The following is an 18529-nucleotide window of genomic DNA, read 5'->3' as shown; positions in this document are numbered from 1 at the left end:
CCGTAAGAGACTCTTAATCTCAGGGAACAAACTCAGAGTTGCTGGAGGGGAGGGGAAATGGGACGAATGGGGTGGCTGGGTGATGGACACTGGGAGGGTATGTGTTTTGGTGAGTGCTGTGAATTGTGTTAAGACTGGTGAATCAGAGACCTGTACCCTTGAAACAAATAATACCTTATATGTTAATTAAAAAAAAAAAAAAGGAATGAGCTATGAAGCCATGAAAAGACATGGAGGAACCTTAAGTGCATATTAATAAGTGAAGGAAGCCAATCTGAATAGGCTACATGCTATATGATTTCAATTCTGTGACATTCTAGAAAAGGCAGAACTATGGAGAATAGTAGAAAGATAAGTGTTGCCAGAGGTTGCAGGATGGTAGGGATAAACAAGTGGAGCTCAGATGATTTGGGGGGATTTTTAGGACAATGAAACTACTCTGTATGATACGATAATGGTGGATACACATCACTTGTACATCTGTCCAAACCTATAGAATATATGACACCAAGAGTGAGCCCTATGGTAAATAAACCATGGCCTCCACGTCCTAATGACATGTCAGGGTAGGTTCATCTGTTGTAACACATTTCCACTCTGGTGTCAGTGCTGATAACAGAAGAGGTTGTGGGGGGTGGGGTGTATGATAAACCTCTGTACCTTCCCCTCAATTTTGCTATGAATCTAAAATGCTCTAAGAATTGCTCAACACTACATCAAAAACTAATGATGTACTACATGTTGGCTAATTGAATGTAAAAAATAATAAAATAAAATAAAATTTATTTAAAACAATAAAAGCATGTTAATTGGTGATTACTCTCCCCACACCCTCCTGAGGCCAGTGCCTTCCTCCACTGCCAGCTATATCCCCCAAAGGCAGATGGGAAGCGGTGGTTCCCTGGGGCCTACGCACACCTGCAGGGTGGGTAACAGACCCCCACTGTGCCTAACAGTGTTCGCATAGAGAACAACCAACTCCTTTAAGGAAAAAGGCAAGCCCTGGTGCCACGGAGCAATGAGGTGTCAGCCCAAGAGGAAAGGGAGGGGACAAGAGAAACATTCTTTGAAAGATAACAAAAAAAGGTCACTCTTACTCCTTGGAGTTCTATTTAAATATCAATTTTGGTTTTTCACCAAAACAAAACAACAAAACTTGTTATATTAATAAACATCAGTATGTTTTGAAGAGAAATACAAGGTTCTATCATGAAAGGTCTATCCCTCTTACAATTTTGACTGCCAGCCAAACCACTAACATTTGCAGAAAGGCACCAGACTGGGTCCTACATCCAACAGCAGGGGAGAGAGAAGGGGTCCATCCCACTGAGGGACCGCCATGCCCTGCCCAAGGCAAAGCCATACACACAGACACAGGAGTTTACCAACGCTGCAGGGAAGCATACCATACTGCCCAACAAGGCGGCCTGCCCCAGCAAGATGCTCAGAAATCCTCACGCCATTTTCAGCTCTTCAACTGCTCAGTAACTGTGTCTTTTGATTCTGGAGCTTAATCTTCATTCTAAAAGGCAGACAATGCCTAGTGGCTAGAGACTTAAGAATTAGAACCAAATCCATGTCTAGCTCTCAGGTTTGGGCAAGTCTGAAGTAGTTAAGTTACCCTTAAACATACCCACCAAAGCCAGCTTCAAACAAAACAAACAAAACAACGTAACAGTGGAAATCATTTGTAGTCTCTTTTTTTTTTTTTTTTTTTAGATTATTTATTTAAGAGAATGTGAGCTGGCATGAGCAAAGGGAGGAGCAGGCAGAGGGAGAGAGAAAGGGAGAAACAGACTCTCCACAAGCAGGGAGCCAACTCAGGTCTCAATCCCAGGCCCCGGGATCATGACCTGAGCCGAAAGTAGACACCCAACCCCCAACCGAGACACCCAGGTGCCCCTCATTTGTATTCTTTTCAGAAATGGAATCTTTGCAAAGACAAACTGAATGAAGAAACAATATCCTATCAAGTAACACCTACCTTTGATAAATGAGCTAAACATCAGTGTATGTTTCCTTTTTCCTTTCAATTTAATGGGCCCAACACTTTGAACAGAATAAAGTGCTCCACAGACATGAACTCAAAACCTGTAACTCAGAGAGCTGTCTACAGCTGAGGAGGACAGCCAGAGCCCCCCACCCCCCCAGGAGCAGGGTGCATCAAGGCTGCTCTGGCAGAATCCCCCCTCAGGGAGCCTTGAAGTTCCAGGGCTTTACTCACCCCCAATATTTGCTATGGACTCTGGCCCAATAAGTTGATTTTCAAACAGCCTTTCCGCCTGTTGTAACTTCGTATTTGGTTGCAGAACACCAAGCAAGAGAGGGGGTTCTTTGAAGCTGTAAAATAATGCAATTATAGGGATTTGTCTATAAGAAATACATGAAGAAAGTGTTTACTGAGGACATTCATGCATAACTCCCCACTCTTTGATAAAGAGGGCATGTTGCAATAACATCCTTAGTTGCCAGAAACACAAAGGTTAAAGAAAACACCATTCTAGGAGATTAGAAAAGGTCATAGTATTAAAAAAAAATTAAAATATGATTATGGTTAATGCAAGAACTTTGGTAATCAGCTGAGAGTATCTGGGGCCTCCACTTACCCAAGCTCCAGTCTCAGTCCCATGCCCTGGCACAGGTTAGACGTCATCCCACCCTCTGATTCACACGCCCTGGCATTTATTTTTCAGTGTCTGCCCAGTCATTAAAATCCAACTGAGACAGAGGGGAGTGGTGCTGATATCCCACAGCTGATAGCCTTGCTTCTTACTTCACAGAGATAACAGAAGAAATGAGAGGAGTTTGTCCCTGGCGTCACCAGCTTATCATCCAGCACAGATGCTCTCTGCCTCCTGCCTGTCCCTTCTCTCTGAAGCCAGGTTCCACTGGGCCCTGGACCCTTCCTCTGACAACAGACTGAGCTCCAGGGATCTTCCCTCTCTGCTGGTCCTTCTCAGCCTCCAAATCCTGCTAGTGGCACTCTCAGAAGGCAGACATGGTTGAAGGTCCTCTCCCCATGTCCTCTGCTACCACCCTGGTCCAGGCCACCATTTTCTGGTCCCTGCTTCCTCCATAGTCTCTACAATGTATATCCTCAACCCAGCACTGTGCACCTTGTGAAATACATTCAGATCACAGTGTTCGGTTCTCACAGCCCTGCAATGACCCCATCTCAGCTAGAGCCTATGGTCTTGCAGGGGTGCCCTTCCCCCTGCAGTCTGGCCAGTCACCTCTCTCAGGTCTTCTCCTCCTGTTCACTCTGCCCTCTACAGGGCCCTCCCTGCTGGTTCCTGACCTAACAGGCACCTCCCACCCTTAAATCCTTGGCACCAGCTCCTCTGTGCTCAGCCCTCACCTTCTCAGGGAGGCCTGCTCTGACCACCCAATATAATACACCGGACCTCCCCCCAAAGCCCAATTCCTGACACTCTATTTTCTCTATAGCCCTTAGCAGCTTCTCACTTCTCTGTTGCATATACTGTCTATCCCCACTAGAACACATGGCCCATGAGATCAGGGATTTGTTTGTGTTTTTCACTGCTGTATCTCAAGCACCTGCCATATAGGAGGTTCCCAACCAACACTTCGCGAAGGAGGAAGAAGGGAAGGGAAGAAGGAAGGGGCATGGAGGGAGAATACCTCCCAATTCCCGCCCTACCTTGCCCTCAAGCAGGGCAGTTTCCTAGCCACCCTTCCAGAGTGGGAGACCCAAGAGGGAAGGGGTGGATGAAGCTGTCAAATGATAAAGAAGTTTCCCTGTCTTGCCCAACACTTCCATTTCCAGCAGAACACCTACTGCCTCCTCTGAGTCAGGCATGTGCTTAGGACACAGCACAATTACCTTGAATTAAACTCCCCCACCCCACCCTTTCACTCTACCCTGCCTCCCAGTTATGGCTTTCACCTGCTTTAAAAGAAAAAAACAATCATGATTTAACTAGGAGTTAATAAAGTTATTAAAAGATATTAAGTTAATAAAGTTATTAGATAAGTATCTACCTAATAAAGCTACAAGTTTTACTTCTAAATGAAGAGAGCAGGGCTGCAACCTGCATACTTTGTTGAGAAAAGCCTAGGATATGGAGATGGACATAGCTAGGTTTGAATTTTGACCTTGGGAAGGTCAGCCCTCCCAAGGTGTACGTGAAGACTGAACAACACAGACAAGCCTGTACATACAGCCCAGGGATAGAGGACAATACACCCGAGACTCAGCCACCCCCTTCTGCCCAATCCTTGACCTTGCCTAATTCCCTATACAAAGGAAGTCCTCCAGAAATATTTGTAGCATCAACCTAATCAGTATATCATGCACCATCCCTGCCAACAAGCAGCCTGAGTATTATTTCAATAGGGAGGCAAGAAGAAAACTTATATGAGAAAATGCAAAGGATGGGCAAGAAAGGGCCCCAACTCCTGCAGCCTGAGCAGCAGAAGCATCAAGGAAGAATGGCCTCAGGAAGGCCAGCCAGGCCACATGGACCCTTGTTAAAGCCTGTGAACTCATAAACTCTTATCAGCCCCTTGTTAACTCCCAAGTGCTGCTAACTCTTATTAAATCCCATTAACTTCATGTGTCAAATGTATCCTGAAAGAACTGACCAAAATCCTCCAAAAGTCAGAATGTCTTGTATGTCCTATCTACCAAAGTCTGCACATTTTCCAAACAAGGAAGAAAGAAGGGTGCCTTGCATGGCAGGTTTTTGACAAGGCCCTGCAACCTTCCTGGTGACTGCTCCCTAGAACTGAAACCAACTGCATAATAGTCCATTCTGGAGGAGCGTGCACCCATCTTCATTTTTCTCTGTTGATTTCCCGGCAGTTGCTGAGTGCGGTCTCAGATCTCCCCGCCGGAGGACATGGACACCAGAGGTAGACTCTCTGAGGCACTTCGATCAGCCATCCTCCCTCCTGGCCAGCTGGCCGGATCCTGTTCCCCACGGCACCGGCTGGTGGAGAGAACAGAGGTGCAGCAGAAGCTGAGAGCTCTGCTCTCCCATCAGCGTTAATACTGTAACCACCCACTTGCTCCAAACAGTGTATTTCCCTTCCTTGTTCTTTTTGCTCTGAACAGAGTTTGAAAGAAGTCCTTTTTGCTGCTGCTGTTAGCATTTTCCTCCAAACCTCAGCTCATTTCTGTTCTTGTACCTCCTCCAGTCTTCTGCTTTTGTTCTGCATTTTGGGGTTGCCCCTTCCAATTTCTGAGCAAGTCACTTTCTAAATCTGAGCATCAGAAAGATACCTGTCAGCCACCTTGGTCTCACTGGGCTTCTCCTCCCTCTCCTCCTCACAAGGCTCATTTACTCTACAGACAGAACGCACTTTGTACAGTTTCAAATCCTTAGTGGGCCACTTTCCCTTGCAGTTTCTGGTCAGGAGCACACACCTGTCTTTCCTTTGAATTTCTTTCCACATATAAATTCACCTTTACTGAGATCAGAGGTCTCCAGTCACTGAAGCTCCATGTTCCCCTGCTCTTTTCACTTTCCTGGCTCTTCTCCAAGGCTAACTCCCCAGTCCAGAGTTTGATGCCCAGCTGTGCACACAGTTCACACTCCCACCTTAGCCAACGAGATTATTCAGAAAACCCCACATCAGTTAGTTTCTATTTGGGGTAGGTTGAGCCACATCCTTCTACATGTTGACAGGGGCTAGCAAGAGAGAACCCCTTTCACCCCCAATGTGTCCTGAGAGCCTCCCCATCAGGCAGGACACCAAGTATGACCTTGGGCCTAGCTCAGCCAGAAGACACATGGAGAGGTCCACCAACACACCAGGAATTAGAAGTCAACACCATCATGGGTCTACAATGCCCAGGCCTTCACCCAATCCCAATGTTATGAAAGCTAATTATGTTTTAACAGCACCATATACATTTACTAATTCTAAATCCAGCAACAGAAAAAGTTGACTCTTGTATACAAATGTCAGTCTAAGGTAGAACTGTGTCCTCTTTGTACCTTTGTATTCAGCTACCTACCTTAAGCATTCTAGATGCTGAATACATTCTCAGTGAACTGAGTACAACATAAAGCCTTAATTTTTATTTATAAAACACTTACACATTATTCAATGTTATATTCACTCTATAATGGGACACAGTTCTTGCCTGAAGTTTTTAAACTCACTTAAAATAAACTTCCAAAAGCTTCACCTCTCTGGAAAGTTCAAGAACAAAGGGGAATTTATTTGTCAAACTAGACTGCACAACCCTTTTGGCATAAGTTCAAATCAATGTCATAAATCATCACACCATTAAGAGCCTGGCTCTGCATTACTATAATTACAAACGTGAATACATTTCATAGGGTCCTGGGTAAATACTATTTTTTTTCAAGTTATAATGGACTGCATTACTCATAGATGCCCACCAATGAGAAGTAACTTAGGAAAAACAGAATACTAATTATAAGGCTTTTGAAAAAATCAGTACTTAACAAAATTTAAACGAAGTAACTTAACCTTTGTGTGTGCTTTTGCCACTTCAAATGAATTCATGTTAACACATAAACTTCTCTTATTTGGGATTTTTCTGGGTTTTATATGTGGTTTTTCATTTTTGTTTTTGAAATCTTATCATGAACAATACCATTCATATACTGTGTAACAGCTGATTCCACACAAACTCAAGCATTAAAGAAATCACAAATATCTCTCTTTCTTAGTAACTTACCTTTCAGAACAAATTGATTATCCTAGACATTAGCCCACCCTACCCTTGCCAAGCAAGCCCTCCCAAGAATGACCAGGATAGCTCACCTGAGAGGCTGTGGGTCTATGGGAGACTCCAGGAGCAGCATGGCTCCGAGCAGGGGAACGGTGAGGGAGACAGCCAGCATCAAGAAGGTCACTCGGAACACACGGCCACTAAAGGAGCTGCCAGAATCAGGGAAATACAAATCAAAACCACAATGAGATACCACCTCACACCTGTCAGAATGGTTAAAATTAATAAGCCAGGAAATGACAGATGCTGGCGAGGATGCAGAGAAAGGGGAACCCTCCTACACTGTTGGTGGGAATGCAAGCTGGTGCAACCACTCTGGAAAACAGCATGGAGGTTCCTCAAAAAGTTGAAAATAGAACTACCCTATGACCCAGCAATTGCACTACTGGGTATTTACCCTAAAGATACAAGCATAGTGATCCAAAGGGGCATGTGCGCCCGAATGTTTATAGCAGCAATGTCCACAATAGCCAAACTATGGAAAGAACCTAGATGTCCATCAACAGATGAATGGATAAAGAAGATGTGGTATATATATATATACAACGGAATACATGCAGCCATCAAAAGAAATGAAATATTGCATTCACGATGATGTGGATGGAACTAGAGGGTATTATGCTTAGCAAAATAAGTCAATCAGAGAAAGACAAATATCATATGATCTCCCTGATATGAGGAAGTGGAGATGCAACGTGGGGGGTTTGGGGGGTAGGAAAAGAATAAGTGAAACAAGATGGGATCGGGAGGGAGACAAAGCATAAGAGACTCTTAATCTCACAAAACAAACTGAGGATTGCTGGGGGGAGGGGAGTCGGGAGAGGGTGGTGGGGTTATGGACATTGGGGAGGGTATGTGCTATGGTGAGTGCTGTGAAGTGTGTAAACCTGGGGATTCACAGACCTGTATCCCTGGGGCTAATAATACATTATATGTTTATAAAAAAAATAAAAATAAATTATAATAAAAAAAAAAAAGGAGCTGCCAGAGATGGAATATACAAAGGGGATCAGCAGCAGCTAAGATGGGACAAGCTCAGCTGGTCTCAAAGCCTGTGACGCAAGAGCAGGCCTTTAGCCTGGTCTCGCTGCGAGACCACTGACCTCTGGCTTGTGATGAAACTTTAGGACTGTTTGCTATGATTGGCAAACTTGCTTCTGTTCTTTTTTTTAATCTTCCAGCTATGTGGGAAAGTCTTATCAGTTATTTGCCAGAGAGTCTGATAAGCTGAACCTTCAGTCCTCTAGTGGAGTCTCCAAGAGAGCAAATCAAAGAACTGGTAAACATAAAAATGGAATAGAGTGCGATGATGTAATGCAAACACACCCATCTACAAGAGAAGTGTTTACCAAAAGCCACTATTTCCTAGTACGTGGATTTAAAGCAGCAACGTTCAGTCCTATGGGTCCCTAAGATTCTCAGCTTTGGTGGATAAAAGAGATAAAGACAAATTCATGAAGCAAAGAGAACACAATTCAACTTGCTGAGAGTTGAATTCTCCAATCATTTTGCCAACTGCACCACACCTTCAAGAATTCAAAAGCAAATCTCAGCTCTCTACCTTTAGAGGGCTGACAGATACTGACAGTTAACTCACAAAGAATCTATACAATCACAATTCCAAGTCATCACTACTAAAGCCTTGGGAAGATCTAAAAGCTGCCTTGGGAATCTTGTGTGATGTTTTTGGACGAATGACCAATGGCAACTAAAATACCTCTCCAACGATCCTCACTAACATCATTACTCATGTGGTAAACAGCACATTTAGCCTCTTCGCTACTGCATAGGATCATTACTTGCTTTAAGTGCATTTAAATTTATTATATACTTACATCAAGATTAACTTTAATCAAATAAAATCATGTGCTCCTAAGGTGGAGAATCTTTCCCTATTACAAAAAAAAAAAAAGTTGACTTAAAGAAAAAATATCAAGACTCATACTTAACAAACACTTCATTGAAGGGCTGTGTTTTGTTTGAGTCTTGACAGGCTAGTCTTCCACTGTATAAACCTGATTCCAGGTACAGTACAGAAATGTGGCGCCTAAAGGCCAGCTCTAACTTCGCCAACAGCCAGCTATGCCACTTCAGGCAGGTTTCTTCACATGAAGCCCACGGGCTCCCCACTATGAAACAGGGTTTTATACCTCAATGTCCCTCCAGTTTAAACATGCATGATTTTAATAAATGAAATGGCAGAAAATAAAGCATCTGTTTCTAGTGGGTAGAAATGAAAAGCAAAGGGAAAGAAAAAGAGGAGAGAGGAGAAGATTCTTCCCTAGTGCCTCCAGAAAGGGACACAGTCCTGCCGACACCTTGACTTCAGCACAGGGAGAACTGTCTGGGACTGCCTAAAGTCAGAACTGCAAGTTCATACAGTGTTGTTGTTTAAGCCACGATGTATGGGGTCATTTGTCATGGCAGCCATAGAAAACTAATCTAGGGGGCGCGTGGGTGGCTCAGTGGATTAAGCCGCTGCCTTCGGCTCAGGTCATGATCTCAGGGTCCTGGGATCGAGCCCCGCATCGGGCTCTCTGCTCCGCAGGGAGCCTGCTTCCTCCTCTCTCTCTGCCTGCCTCTCTGCCTACTTGTGATCTCTCTCTCTGTCAAATGAATAAATAAAATCCTTAAAAAAAAAAAAAAACTAATCTAGTTTTCTAATTAAACTAGTTTCGTTGCCTGGAATTGGGGTGTTCCTGCAACAAATACCTGAACCTGTAGAAGTAGCTTTGGAATTGAGCAGCAGATAGAGGAAGGAAAAATACTGAGAAGCAGGATAGAAAATTTTGTACAGATTTCCTTAAACAGACTTAGTGGAAAAACAGATGGTAAAGACCCTACTAGCCAGGACTCAGAAGGCAGTGAGGAGCATGGTAGAGGAAATGTACATCATCTCAGAGGATGCCTAAATCGTTGGGAACAGACACCAAAGGCGCCACTGATAAGGGCTCTCAAGGATGTCAGAAACAAGTTATTGGAAGCTGAAGGAGAGCAGATCCTTATTATACTGCGTCCTGCAGCGATGTGGAAAGCAGAACTTGTAAATGATGAGCCAGGATGCCGAGCTAAGGCCCTTTCCAAGCAGAGTGGAAAGTGCAGTCTGGTTTCTTCTCCTTTCTCTTCCAGAGCAGGACAGCATAGGGAGTAGCACTGAGCAATTCCTTTTGCCTTTGACACTTCCCCTTTTGGTAATGAGAATGCTATTCTATGTCTATCTTCCTTCTAATAATCCTTCAAAAATGAATTTTTCTCCTAACTTCCCTCTCTGCACTCATACAGGTCTCAGAGCCCAAACCCTACCTAGGCAAAATGCTAGGTCGCCAGCCTTTCCCTTTTGCTACCTGGGAAAGGAGGTGATCCATCCCACAGACCTGGCTGGGAGAGGCCAAGGGTGCCCAGGCTCCTGGAAGGGAACCCTAGAAAGAGAAAATTCAGGCCAACATCTACCTCCCAGCTCTATCTCCAATCTCCAGGTCCACACAGTCTTCTAATGCAACTGACTGATGCTAGTCAAGTGTGCAAGAGCACAGTGCATGAAAATGCACATACCGCATAGATCAGCTGTGAAACTGTCATGACAGCAGGCTGATGCAACCTGCTGAGAGGTCTGAAAAGAAGAATGATAAAAACGATAATAAGAACATGCCATGCAACATGCTTCATGTGGGTAGCTAGCTAGGTGGAACTATGTATATCTCTACTTTTCAAAGAGAAAAGTGGTCAGAGAAAGACAAGTGCGCCTGCAGCCCACTGCCAGAACTGGAGGAGCACAACAGAGGGCCAGGTCTGGCTCTAAACCTGCAGTCACTGTTAACAACAGCACCTGCTAAGGACAAGCAGACAGAGAGAGGACCTAGTGCCCTCAGGGCCAGAGTTGGAAAAACTCAGAAAAACTTGATCATGACGTTATTCTGCACATTTCGTATACATGGGATCATACAGTATGTGACCTCCATGAATGACTCCTCCCACTCAGCATATGTTTTGAGGCTCATCCAGGCTGCAGTACAGATCAGTACTTCATTTCTTTTCACGACTCAGTACTATTCCATTGTAAGTATATACTGGCATATCTCATTTTACTGTGCTTCACAGACATTACATATTTTTTTTTACAAGTTGAAGGTTCAAGAACTCAGTGGAGGAGGTAACTGCTGATGTGGTAGAAACAGCAAGAGAACCAGACTCAGAAGTGGAGCCTGAAGATGTGGTTGAGTTGCTACAATCTCATGATAAAACTTTCACAGATGAAGAGTCGCTTCTTATGGATGAGCCAAGAAAGTGATTTCTTGAGATGGGATCTACTCCTGGTGAAGAGGCTGTGAAGATTCTTGGAATGACCACGGGGGAATCAGAATAGCACATAAACTTAGCTGATAAAGCAGTGGCAGATTTTGAGGGGATTGATTCCAATTTTGAAAGAAGTCATATCAGTGCTATCAGCAGCATCACCTGCTATATAGAGAAACTGTGAACGGAAGAGCCAATCGATATGTCAAATTTGTCTTATTTTTGAAGATTTTATTTATTTATTTGACAGACAGAGATCACAAGTAGGCAGAAAGGCAGCCAGAGAGAGAGAGGAGGAAAGCAGGCTCCCTGTGAGCAGAGAGCCCGATGGGGCTCGATCCCAGGACCCTGAGATCATGACCTGAACCGAATGCAGAGGCTTTAACCCACTGAGCCACCCAGGTGCCCCCAAATTTGTCTTATTTTAAGAAACTGCCACAACCAACTTAGGCTTCAGCAGCCATCACCCTGATCAGTCAGCAGCTCAAATGACAGTTAGCATTCTTGGACAATAAATTTTTTTTTGACTTTATTTATTTTTTCAGCATAACAGTATTCATTGTTTTTGCACAACACCCAGTGCTCCATGCAAAATGTGCCCTCCCTAATACCCACCACCTGTTCCCCCAACCTCCCACCCCTGACCCTTCAAAACCCTCAGGTTGTTTTTCAGAGTCCAAAGTCTCTTATGGTTAGCCTCCCCTTCCAATTTAATAAATTATTTTTTAACTTAATGTAAAGGTATGTACATTGTTTTCTAGACATAATGCTATTGCACACTTAACAGATTACAGTATAGTACAACTTTTCTATGCACTGGGAAACCAAAAACTTCATCTGACTCATATTATTAAGATAAAAGTGGTCTGAAACTGAACACAAAATTTCTCAGAAGTATGCTTGTATCAGAAGTGGTTTATCCACTCATTACCTGATAGATATATGGGTAAGAGGGGGAAATAAGGAGTGATTACTTAATAGGTACAAGATGTTTTTACGGGGTGATGAGAAAGTTTTGAAACTAGAACATGTTGCCTGACACTAAATATCACTAAACTGTATACACTCTAAAGCAGTTAATTTTATGTCATGTGAATTTCACCTCAATTTTTAAAAGTGTTAACAGTGATGAAAATTTTCTAAACTTAGATTATGGTGATTCTGGCAAAAATTTGTAAATATACTAAAAACCAAAGAACTGGACATTTAAAAATACATGAATTTTATCCTGTTAAAAAAAAAACAAAAAAAAAAGTCAATGACCCAACTGTGCAAACTGCCACTCTGAGGCTAGGATGCTGTAACTTAAGCTTTTTTCTTTAAGTGGCCTAAAGTCTTTTAATACAATAGAAATAACAAAGTATCTATCTGGTAAAGCAGGACTGTTTACAAGTATAACTGACAGGAATGGCTGACCCTGTGGTTCTTTTACAAGCAGAATCCCAAGAGAGATAAATACAGAGTCACACGGTTAGGCTACACTGCACAAATCATTTGGGTAAGGTCCAATAAGGAAGTCCATGTCCTTGAAAGGGGGCTGATGTAATCACTCCTCCCCCACCTCCCCAGCCCAGGAGAGGTATAGTCCCTTAGGGGAAACTGAATTATAAAATCTTTCACCACAGAGCTGTCATTAACATAAGTGACACTGACCAAAATGCTACTTTATCTTTTCCTTACCTGACATGATTCCACATAAAACACATCCTTCTCATTTGTCTTAGACTCCTATACTGTACACTCTTATACCACACTGTAGCTTACATTTTTGAAAACCTTAAATTTAGTAATCCAACTCACAGATTGTGACATGCTGCTTGAACATCTTATTACCCCTTACCCCTTCACACAATAGTAAAAGGATCACTGATCCCCAGAAGAAAAAGTCCAGCCAGGACTGAAAGTGGATGCTTCCAGCTAGAAAGGCAGCCAGACACTGGGAGCCAATCCTTGCCAGAGTTCTAGTGAATGCCCTCTTACAATCACAGTCTAAAAAGCTGAAGGAAAATTCAGAGGCCACCCAGTCCAATGCTCCCAAATGTGGTCAGTCCCTGGACTGCCTACACCAGATGACTGGGGCAAGTCTAAAGGCCCAGAAATTCTTACTGGGCAAGCCAGCGTGGGACTGGGGAGCCTTTTTTCTTGTGCTCCCCAGATGTCCCTGATGTGCAGCTGGATACCACCAACCTCATCCAACTCTCCACTGGGTGATAATATCCATCAGCATCCCCCTGGCTGCTCATAAGACACAGCCTCTACTGGAAAGTTCTACAGTCAAGTTTTACAAACAACCACTTAAACTCCTTTAGCAGTGCTGTCCAATGGAACTCTCTTGGTAATGACAGAAATGCAGCAACCACTAGCTAGGTGTGGCCGCGGAGCACCTGGAATGGGGCTAGCATGTTATCTACATGAGCCAAAGACAGCCACTGTGTACTGGCCCTACACTATTTATTTCCTCACTGCAGGCTGAGACCCATTAGCTCAAAAGGCCCACCAGCACCAAACTTAAACTTTTATAGACATGGTTATTTTAAAAATAGCCAAACAAGCAAACTTTTAGCTATTTAGAGTCTGCCTATTTTCCATACTCTGTAAATCTCACCAACAGCAGTCACTCATTGATAAGACAGGGCCTGGATGTTTTAAGGCCCTGAGCTGCTGCTGCTGCCCCTGGAGCTCTCTGACCCAGAGACTCACCTAGATAGAGGAGGCTGCTCTCTTACCCCCTTTACTCCCCTCCCCTTCTGGACTGGGGCCTGTCTCCTGCCATCAGATAATGCTCTCACATGCAAATCTGTCCAAGTGTCACCCAATAAAGCTTGTGCCACTGCCACCTCATATCCATATCTTTTTTCCTTGATTAGCCCCCAAATCCCTCAAGCTCCCTACATAGTACAAATGAGGAACTGAATTTTTAATATAGTCCAATTAAATTAAATAGCCTCATAAGGCAAGCGGCTGCCACATCAGACAGCACAGCTTCAGCTCACTCAATCCTTCACACACAGCATTTAATAATCAACTACACACATGTGCCAGGTACTACCCAAGGCCCTGAGAGTTTCCTGCCCTCTATATATTCTAATAAATGAGCAGATACCAGAGAGTGACAAGTACAACGAAGAAAAACACAGCAGAGTCAGGGGGAGGGCTGGCCACAATAGGGGTCAAAGCAGGTGACCTCTGAACAGAGACTTCAGTGAAGGTAGGAAAATCTCAAATACCTGGGACAGAGGAATGCAAGCAGAAGTAACAGCAGGACTCAATAAGAACTCAGTATGAGTGAAGAATACATACTTTAAGGGGTTAAGTTTAAGCCCCCATTCCCAAACCTTGGCCACAGAGACAGAATGGCCATGGCAGGCAGGGAGGCTGAGGCGTGGTAAGTGAGGGGAAGCTGCTGGAACAGGTTCGGCCCACAGCTGGGGCAGATCCCACAGGCCCTGAAGGCCAGGGAAGTGCCGGCCAGTGTGCAGGGTGGATGTCCATGAAGGTTACAGCATAAAGCAGTTCCCTAATTATTTTATGGGGAACACTGGCTGCTTGGGTCACCTCATGCAACATGTTCTAAGATAGACACTTTCCCTTTGCTTGCACTGACTGGGCCCAGATGAGTGCCCTCAGGAAGAGCAAACCCTTGACCTCCCAGATCACACCATCCTTCACAGGCAAACCAACCCCAATCCTGCAGGAGTCCCTCAGATGGTGGGGCTTGCAGAACTTTCCTGGTTGTCTCAGAGTTTGTAAAAATTCCCCCTAAAATGTGGTGCCCAGAGCTCAAAGCAAAGCTCTAGTCTAAACTGTAAATGTCACTCCACAAAAAGGCTTTAATTGCCATAACTGAAAACCAAGGAGATTTCACATAAAAATCTGGGTTTCCAGCTTCTCTTGAAAAAGCAGAGATCTATGAAACCTAAGGCTGCAGGGCAGGTGCACATGACTTTCCGCTCCTCAGACAGACACATATGCTCTTCTTCTCCTGGCCCCACGCCTGCTCCAGACCTTAACACATCAGGATTTTCTAAGAACTAAACCAAGTGATGGATGTATGTGCAGTGCTAAGACCAGGGTTTGGAACAAGAAAAGTGCTCCATAACGGACAGGTAGCAGGACTGTTGCTCTTCTGAAGGCATCTGAGTCTGTGTCTGGCAGTGGAACCTCTGTACCTAAGCTCTGGGCACATTTATTTTGGCCCAAGGTTCATTCCTACAAACTCAGTCACCTATAATTCTGCCTTTCCCCCACCTTTGCCCCCTGCCTCTGCACACCTGCCTCACGTTAACTTAAATAAAGGACACTCCATTTATCCTTCTCTATTTTCACTGACAAAGTGCTGCACATTCCCATCATATTCTCTTTCCCAATCTGTGCTCACACATCCAGGAAGGCTTGCAACTTCCCTTCCAGATGCAGTTTGGGAAATCAACTTTTTGGCTCCAATCTCTCAGAGAGCCCAAAGTGATGCTCACCTCTTTGAGGACATCTGAACCCTGAAATTTCCTACATTTCTAAGCCCAAGAAAGCAATCATAGTGATGCAACAGGAGCTGGCAATAACTGTTGGCTCAGCCATGTATTACAAAACGCTCTGTAACTTCACCAGGCAAACCTAAAAGGTGTTCTCCATCCCCTTCTGCATACAGGACATCAGGGCCTTAAGTCATAGACTGAAGGCTCCATGAGATCAAAAACAACCCGTGGTTTTTTTTGAAAAACCTATTAGTCACAAATCCATGGACCAGAGCCCCAGGTGTCAAGGTGACCCCTAAACCTGAAAAGTTAAATAGCAGCAAGCCCAGTCTTTGAACTGACTGTACCTTGAATTTGTTGGTGTCTCACATTCATTTACACTGGAGCTCCCTGACTATAGATGCCTTCATTCATTTTAGCATTGAAAATAAGTTAGAAACAAGTTAAAAGAACGATTCGAAACACACATCCAAGGGGAGGGCTGAGAAGAAAACACTGATTCCTGACTCTTCATAACCACAACTTCATGATGGCCCCATCTGTCTCTCTACCCTGCCTTCCTTAATCTTCAGTCTTAAACAGGGAAAAGGAAAATGAATATAGTAGGGATTCTTAATTAGCTTAAAATCCTTTAGAAGTTTACTGAAAAAGCAGCTGTTAAGTTTTGAATGTACTCACTCTTCAATCCTTAACAGTTACACAGAGACATTAAACAGCTAATCTCTCTTCCCAGACTGAACTATGTTCCAAAAGAGAAGGAACAGTATTAGTGTTGGCAATCCTTCCGACAGAGTTTGTAAAGCACTGGAGAAACTGATGCCAAATAAGAGTAATTAAAAGTTTGCACTAGTATGTTAAAGTGCATAGTTCATCTATATTCCACACTGAAGAAAAGGAGTTAATGACCACATTCCTCATTATAGCTTAAATACAGAAATTCAAGAGTTTTGGCATAAAACCTTATTTCCAAAGCATAATTTAAAAATATGCTTCTCAATCATTGTCCAGTTCCCAATGCTATCCTCACTCATTCATTTCTGCTTCTCCTTTGACTCCATTACTCTAACTTTATATAAACCACTTCACTCCCATAGACTTAGGTGACATTAGGTGTCAAACAGAGCTAACATTACATTTCATGTCAAGAGTCAGGAGACTGGCTAAGGTATCAGTAAGTGTCCCATCCACTGAAATCTACTGTCCTATTTCTGTTCTCTTGATTGAAGAACATACCATTCAAGGTCTTCTTTTTCCTGCTTAGCTCATCTAAAGTTACTCTATAGTTGTCAGATTTCTCCTTCCTTCAGATTCCTTTACTTCACTCACTATACACAATGCTTTCCTGTCTTATGGTGAATCCTCAACTTTTAAGGTAAATCAAGAAAACAGTGAGGTACTAGACATGATCACAAAAGAAATGAAAAAAAAAAAGAGGAGAATCGCTCAGAAAAATAAGAAAAACAACTATAGAGTTACAATAATAAATGTAGAAAAAGTGACAACTCACTTTGAAAAAACAGACCATTACAGATACATAGAAATGGGATCAAATACGTAGAGAAATACAGGAAAATAAGAATAACATTCATGGACAGGGAAGTCAAGAAAATGTCTTAAATACACATGGTTTTGTAAAAGGCTCAGTCGAAAAGAACAGCAGCAGATGATGATTCTGTAACATCCAATTCATCCTGCCATTAAGTCAGAAATCCCACAGAGAAACTGGAAAACAATTTAACTAAGTCTGCCCCTCTACCATGTGGTCAGGAGTATCACAGAAGCGCAGCTGAGAGTTGGGCCCATCCAACAAGTGCCCTCAGGTGCTATATGCCCTGGTTTTCAACACACTCCACCTCAAGGCAAACTCAGAGCCAGCTGTTCTTTCATTTCCCATGTACAACACGAGCAAGCCTTGTTTTCATGGTTTCTGCAGTAAAGCAGTGACAGTCCTTGCATGTCCATTCTAAAAGGCTCCTCAGTCATCAGCAGACCATGACTTCACAATATCCATAATCAGTAAGGTGACCAAGTTGTCCTGGTTTCCCCAGGTTAGCAATCAAAGTCCTGCGTCTTTGGAAACCTCTGAGGTTATTCAGCATATTACTGACACCAGCCCCAAGAGTCAAATATCACCAAACTATCTCCTATGCAAATTGCCTTTCTAAAACCAAAACACTCCTTTCTGTGATAGCCCTCCTTCAAGTGTGGCCCTCTTATTATCATCAGAGAATATTCAGCCTGTTCCCACAAAACCTAGCCCTCATTATGTACCACAACCCTAGGCACACCAATAAATATTTCCAATATTTCTATCAACTTCTAGGTCAGTCGGTTCCACAACTTTGAGGTTGGTCTGCATGAGGCCTCTTGGTTCTCCCTAAAAATTTACAGTTATGAGACTCAGGAGACAAAATTAAAGGGAGAAGTGTAAGTATTATATTTTTAAATGCATGTCTTCAGTTTTAGCTAACAAAACATAGTATACTCAAATTCTGGAAGGTTCAGACAAGTGGAGCCAAAAATCTGAGATTTTTTTTTTTTTAATTAGGTAGGCATCAACTAGTTTCCTACGCTTCTCCGTCCCTATCAGGAAAAAATCTGCAAGCCTAAGTCCTTACAAAAGTTACTTAACAAGTCACTTCTGTTCTCTACATTTTCCTGAAAACCACAGTGAAAACTGGTCACACAGCGAGAGGTGGGAAGGTGTATAAGAGCAGGTGCAGAGTCCAGCTCTTCGCGGAACAGGAGCCGCGGCCGAGCATGCTTTCCGACTTCCTTTCAGAACCGGGAGAGCGGGGACTTGGGAAGACCTAGGACCGTGGCAAGGTGGCAAGGTGGCTCTCCCCCGGGGGACTGGGTACTCCAGTAGGAAGGAGGAAGAAGGGGGCGAGAGAGCTTGGGAAAGGCGCGAGGAAGCCACAGCTCTGTAAACTGGGGAAGGAATGAGAGGCAGAAAGGGGCAGCTGCGGAGCGAGGCGGTCTCAGGACCCCAAGAACCAGGGAACAATGCTGAAATCGGGCGCAGGGCGCACCC

The 18529-nt window shown here is 43.7% G+C and overlaps 1 protein-coding gene across 9 annotated transcripts in view; it reads right to left on the bottom strand.

Annotated features, from left to right (window-relative positions):
- The window catches only part of LOC123926512 (adipocyte plasma membrane associated protein), a 36584-nt gene that overhangs the window by 17707 nt on the left and 348 nt on the right, over positions 1 to 18529 (bottom strand). For 7 of the 9 annotated variants that reach the window (XM_045980408.1, XM_045980407.1, XM_045980410.1 and 4 more), the window contains exons 2-3: positions 6763 to 6879; positions 2225 to 2340 (exon numbers count right to left, since the gene is read on the bottom strand). In XM_045980408.1, coding sequence (XP_045836364.1) covers positions 2225 to 2340; positions 6763 to 6879 — 233 coding nt within the window. Of the gene's footprint in view, positions 1 to 2224; positions 2341 to 4605; positions 4953 to 6762; positions 6880 to 18529 lie in introns of all 9 variants that reach the window. The other 2 variants (XM_045980415.1, XM_045980414.1) reach the window with 1 other exon arrangement.

This window comes from Meles meles, chromosome 16 (genome assembly GCF_922984935.1).
Source record: "Meles meles chromosome 16, mMelMel3.1 paternal haplotype, whole genome shotgun sequence".
Lineage (NCBI taxonomy): Eukaryota > Metazoa > Chordata > Mammalia > Carnivora > Mustelidae > Meles > Meles meles.
Note: the sequence above shows the minus strand (reverse complement) of the source record. Positions and strands in the feature narration are given on the sequence as shown.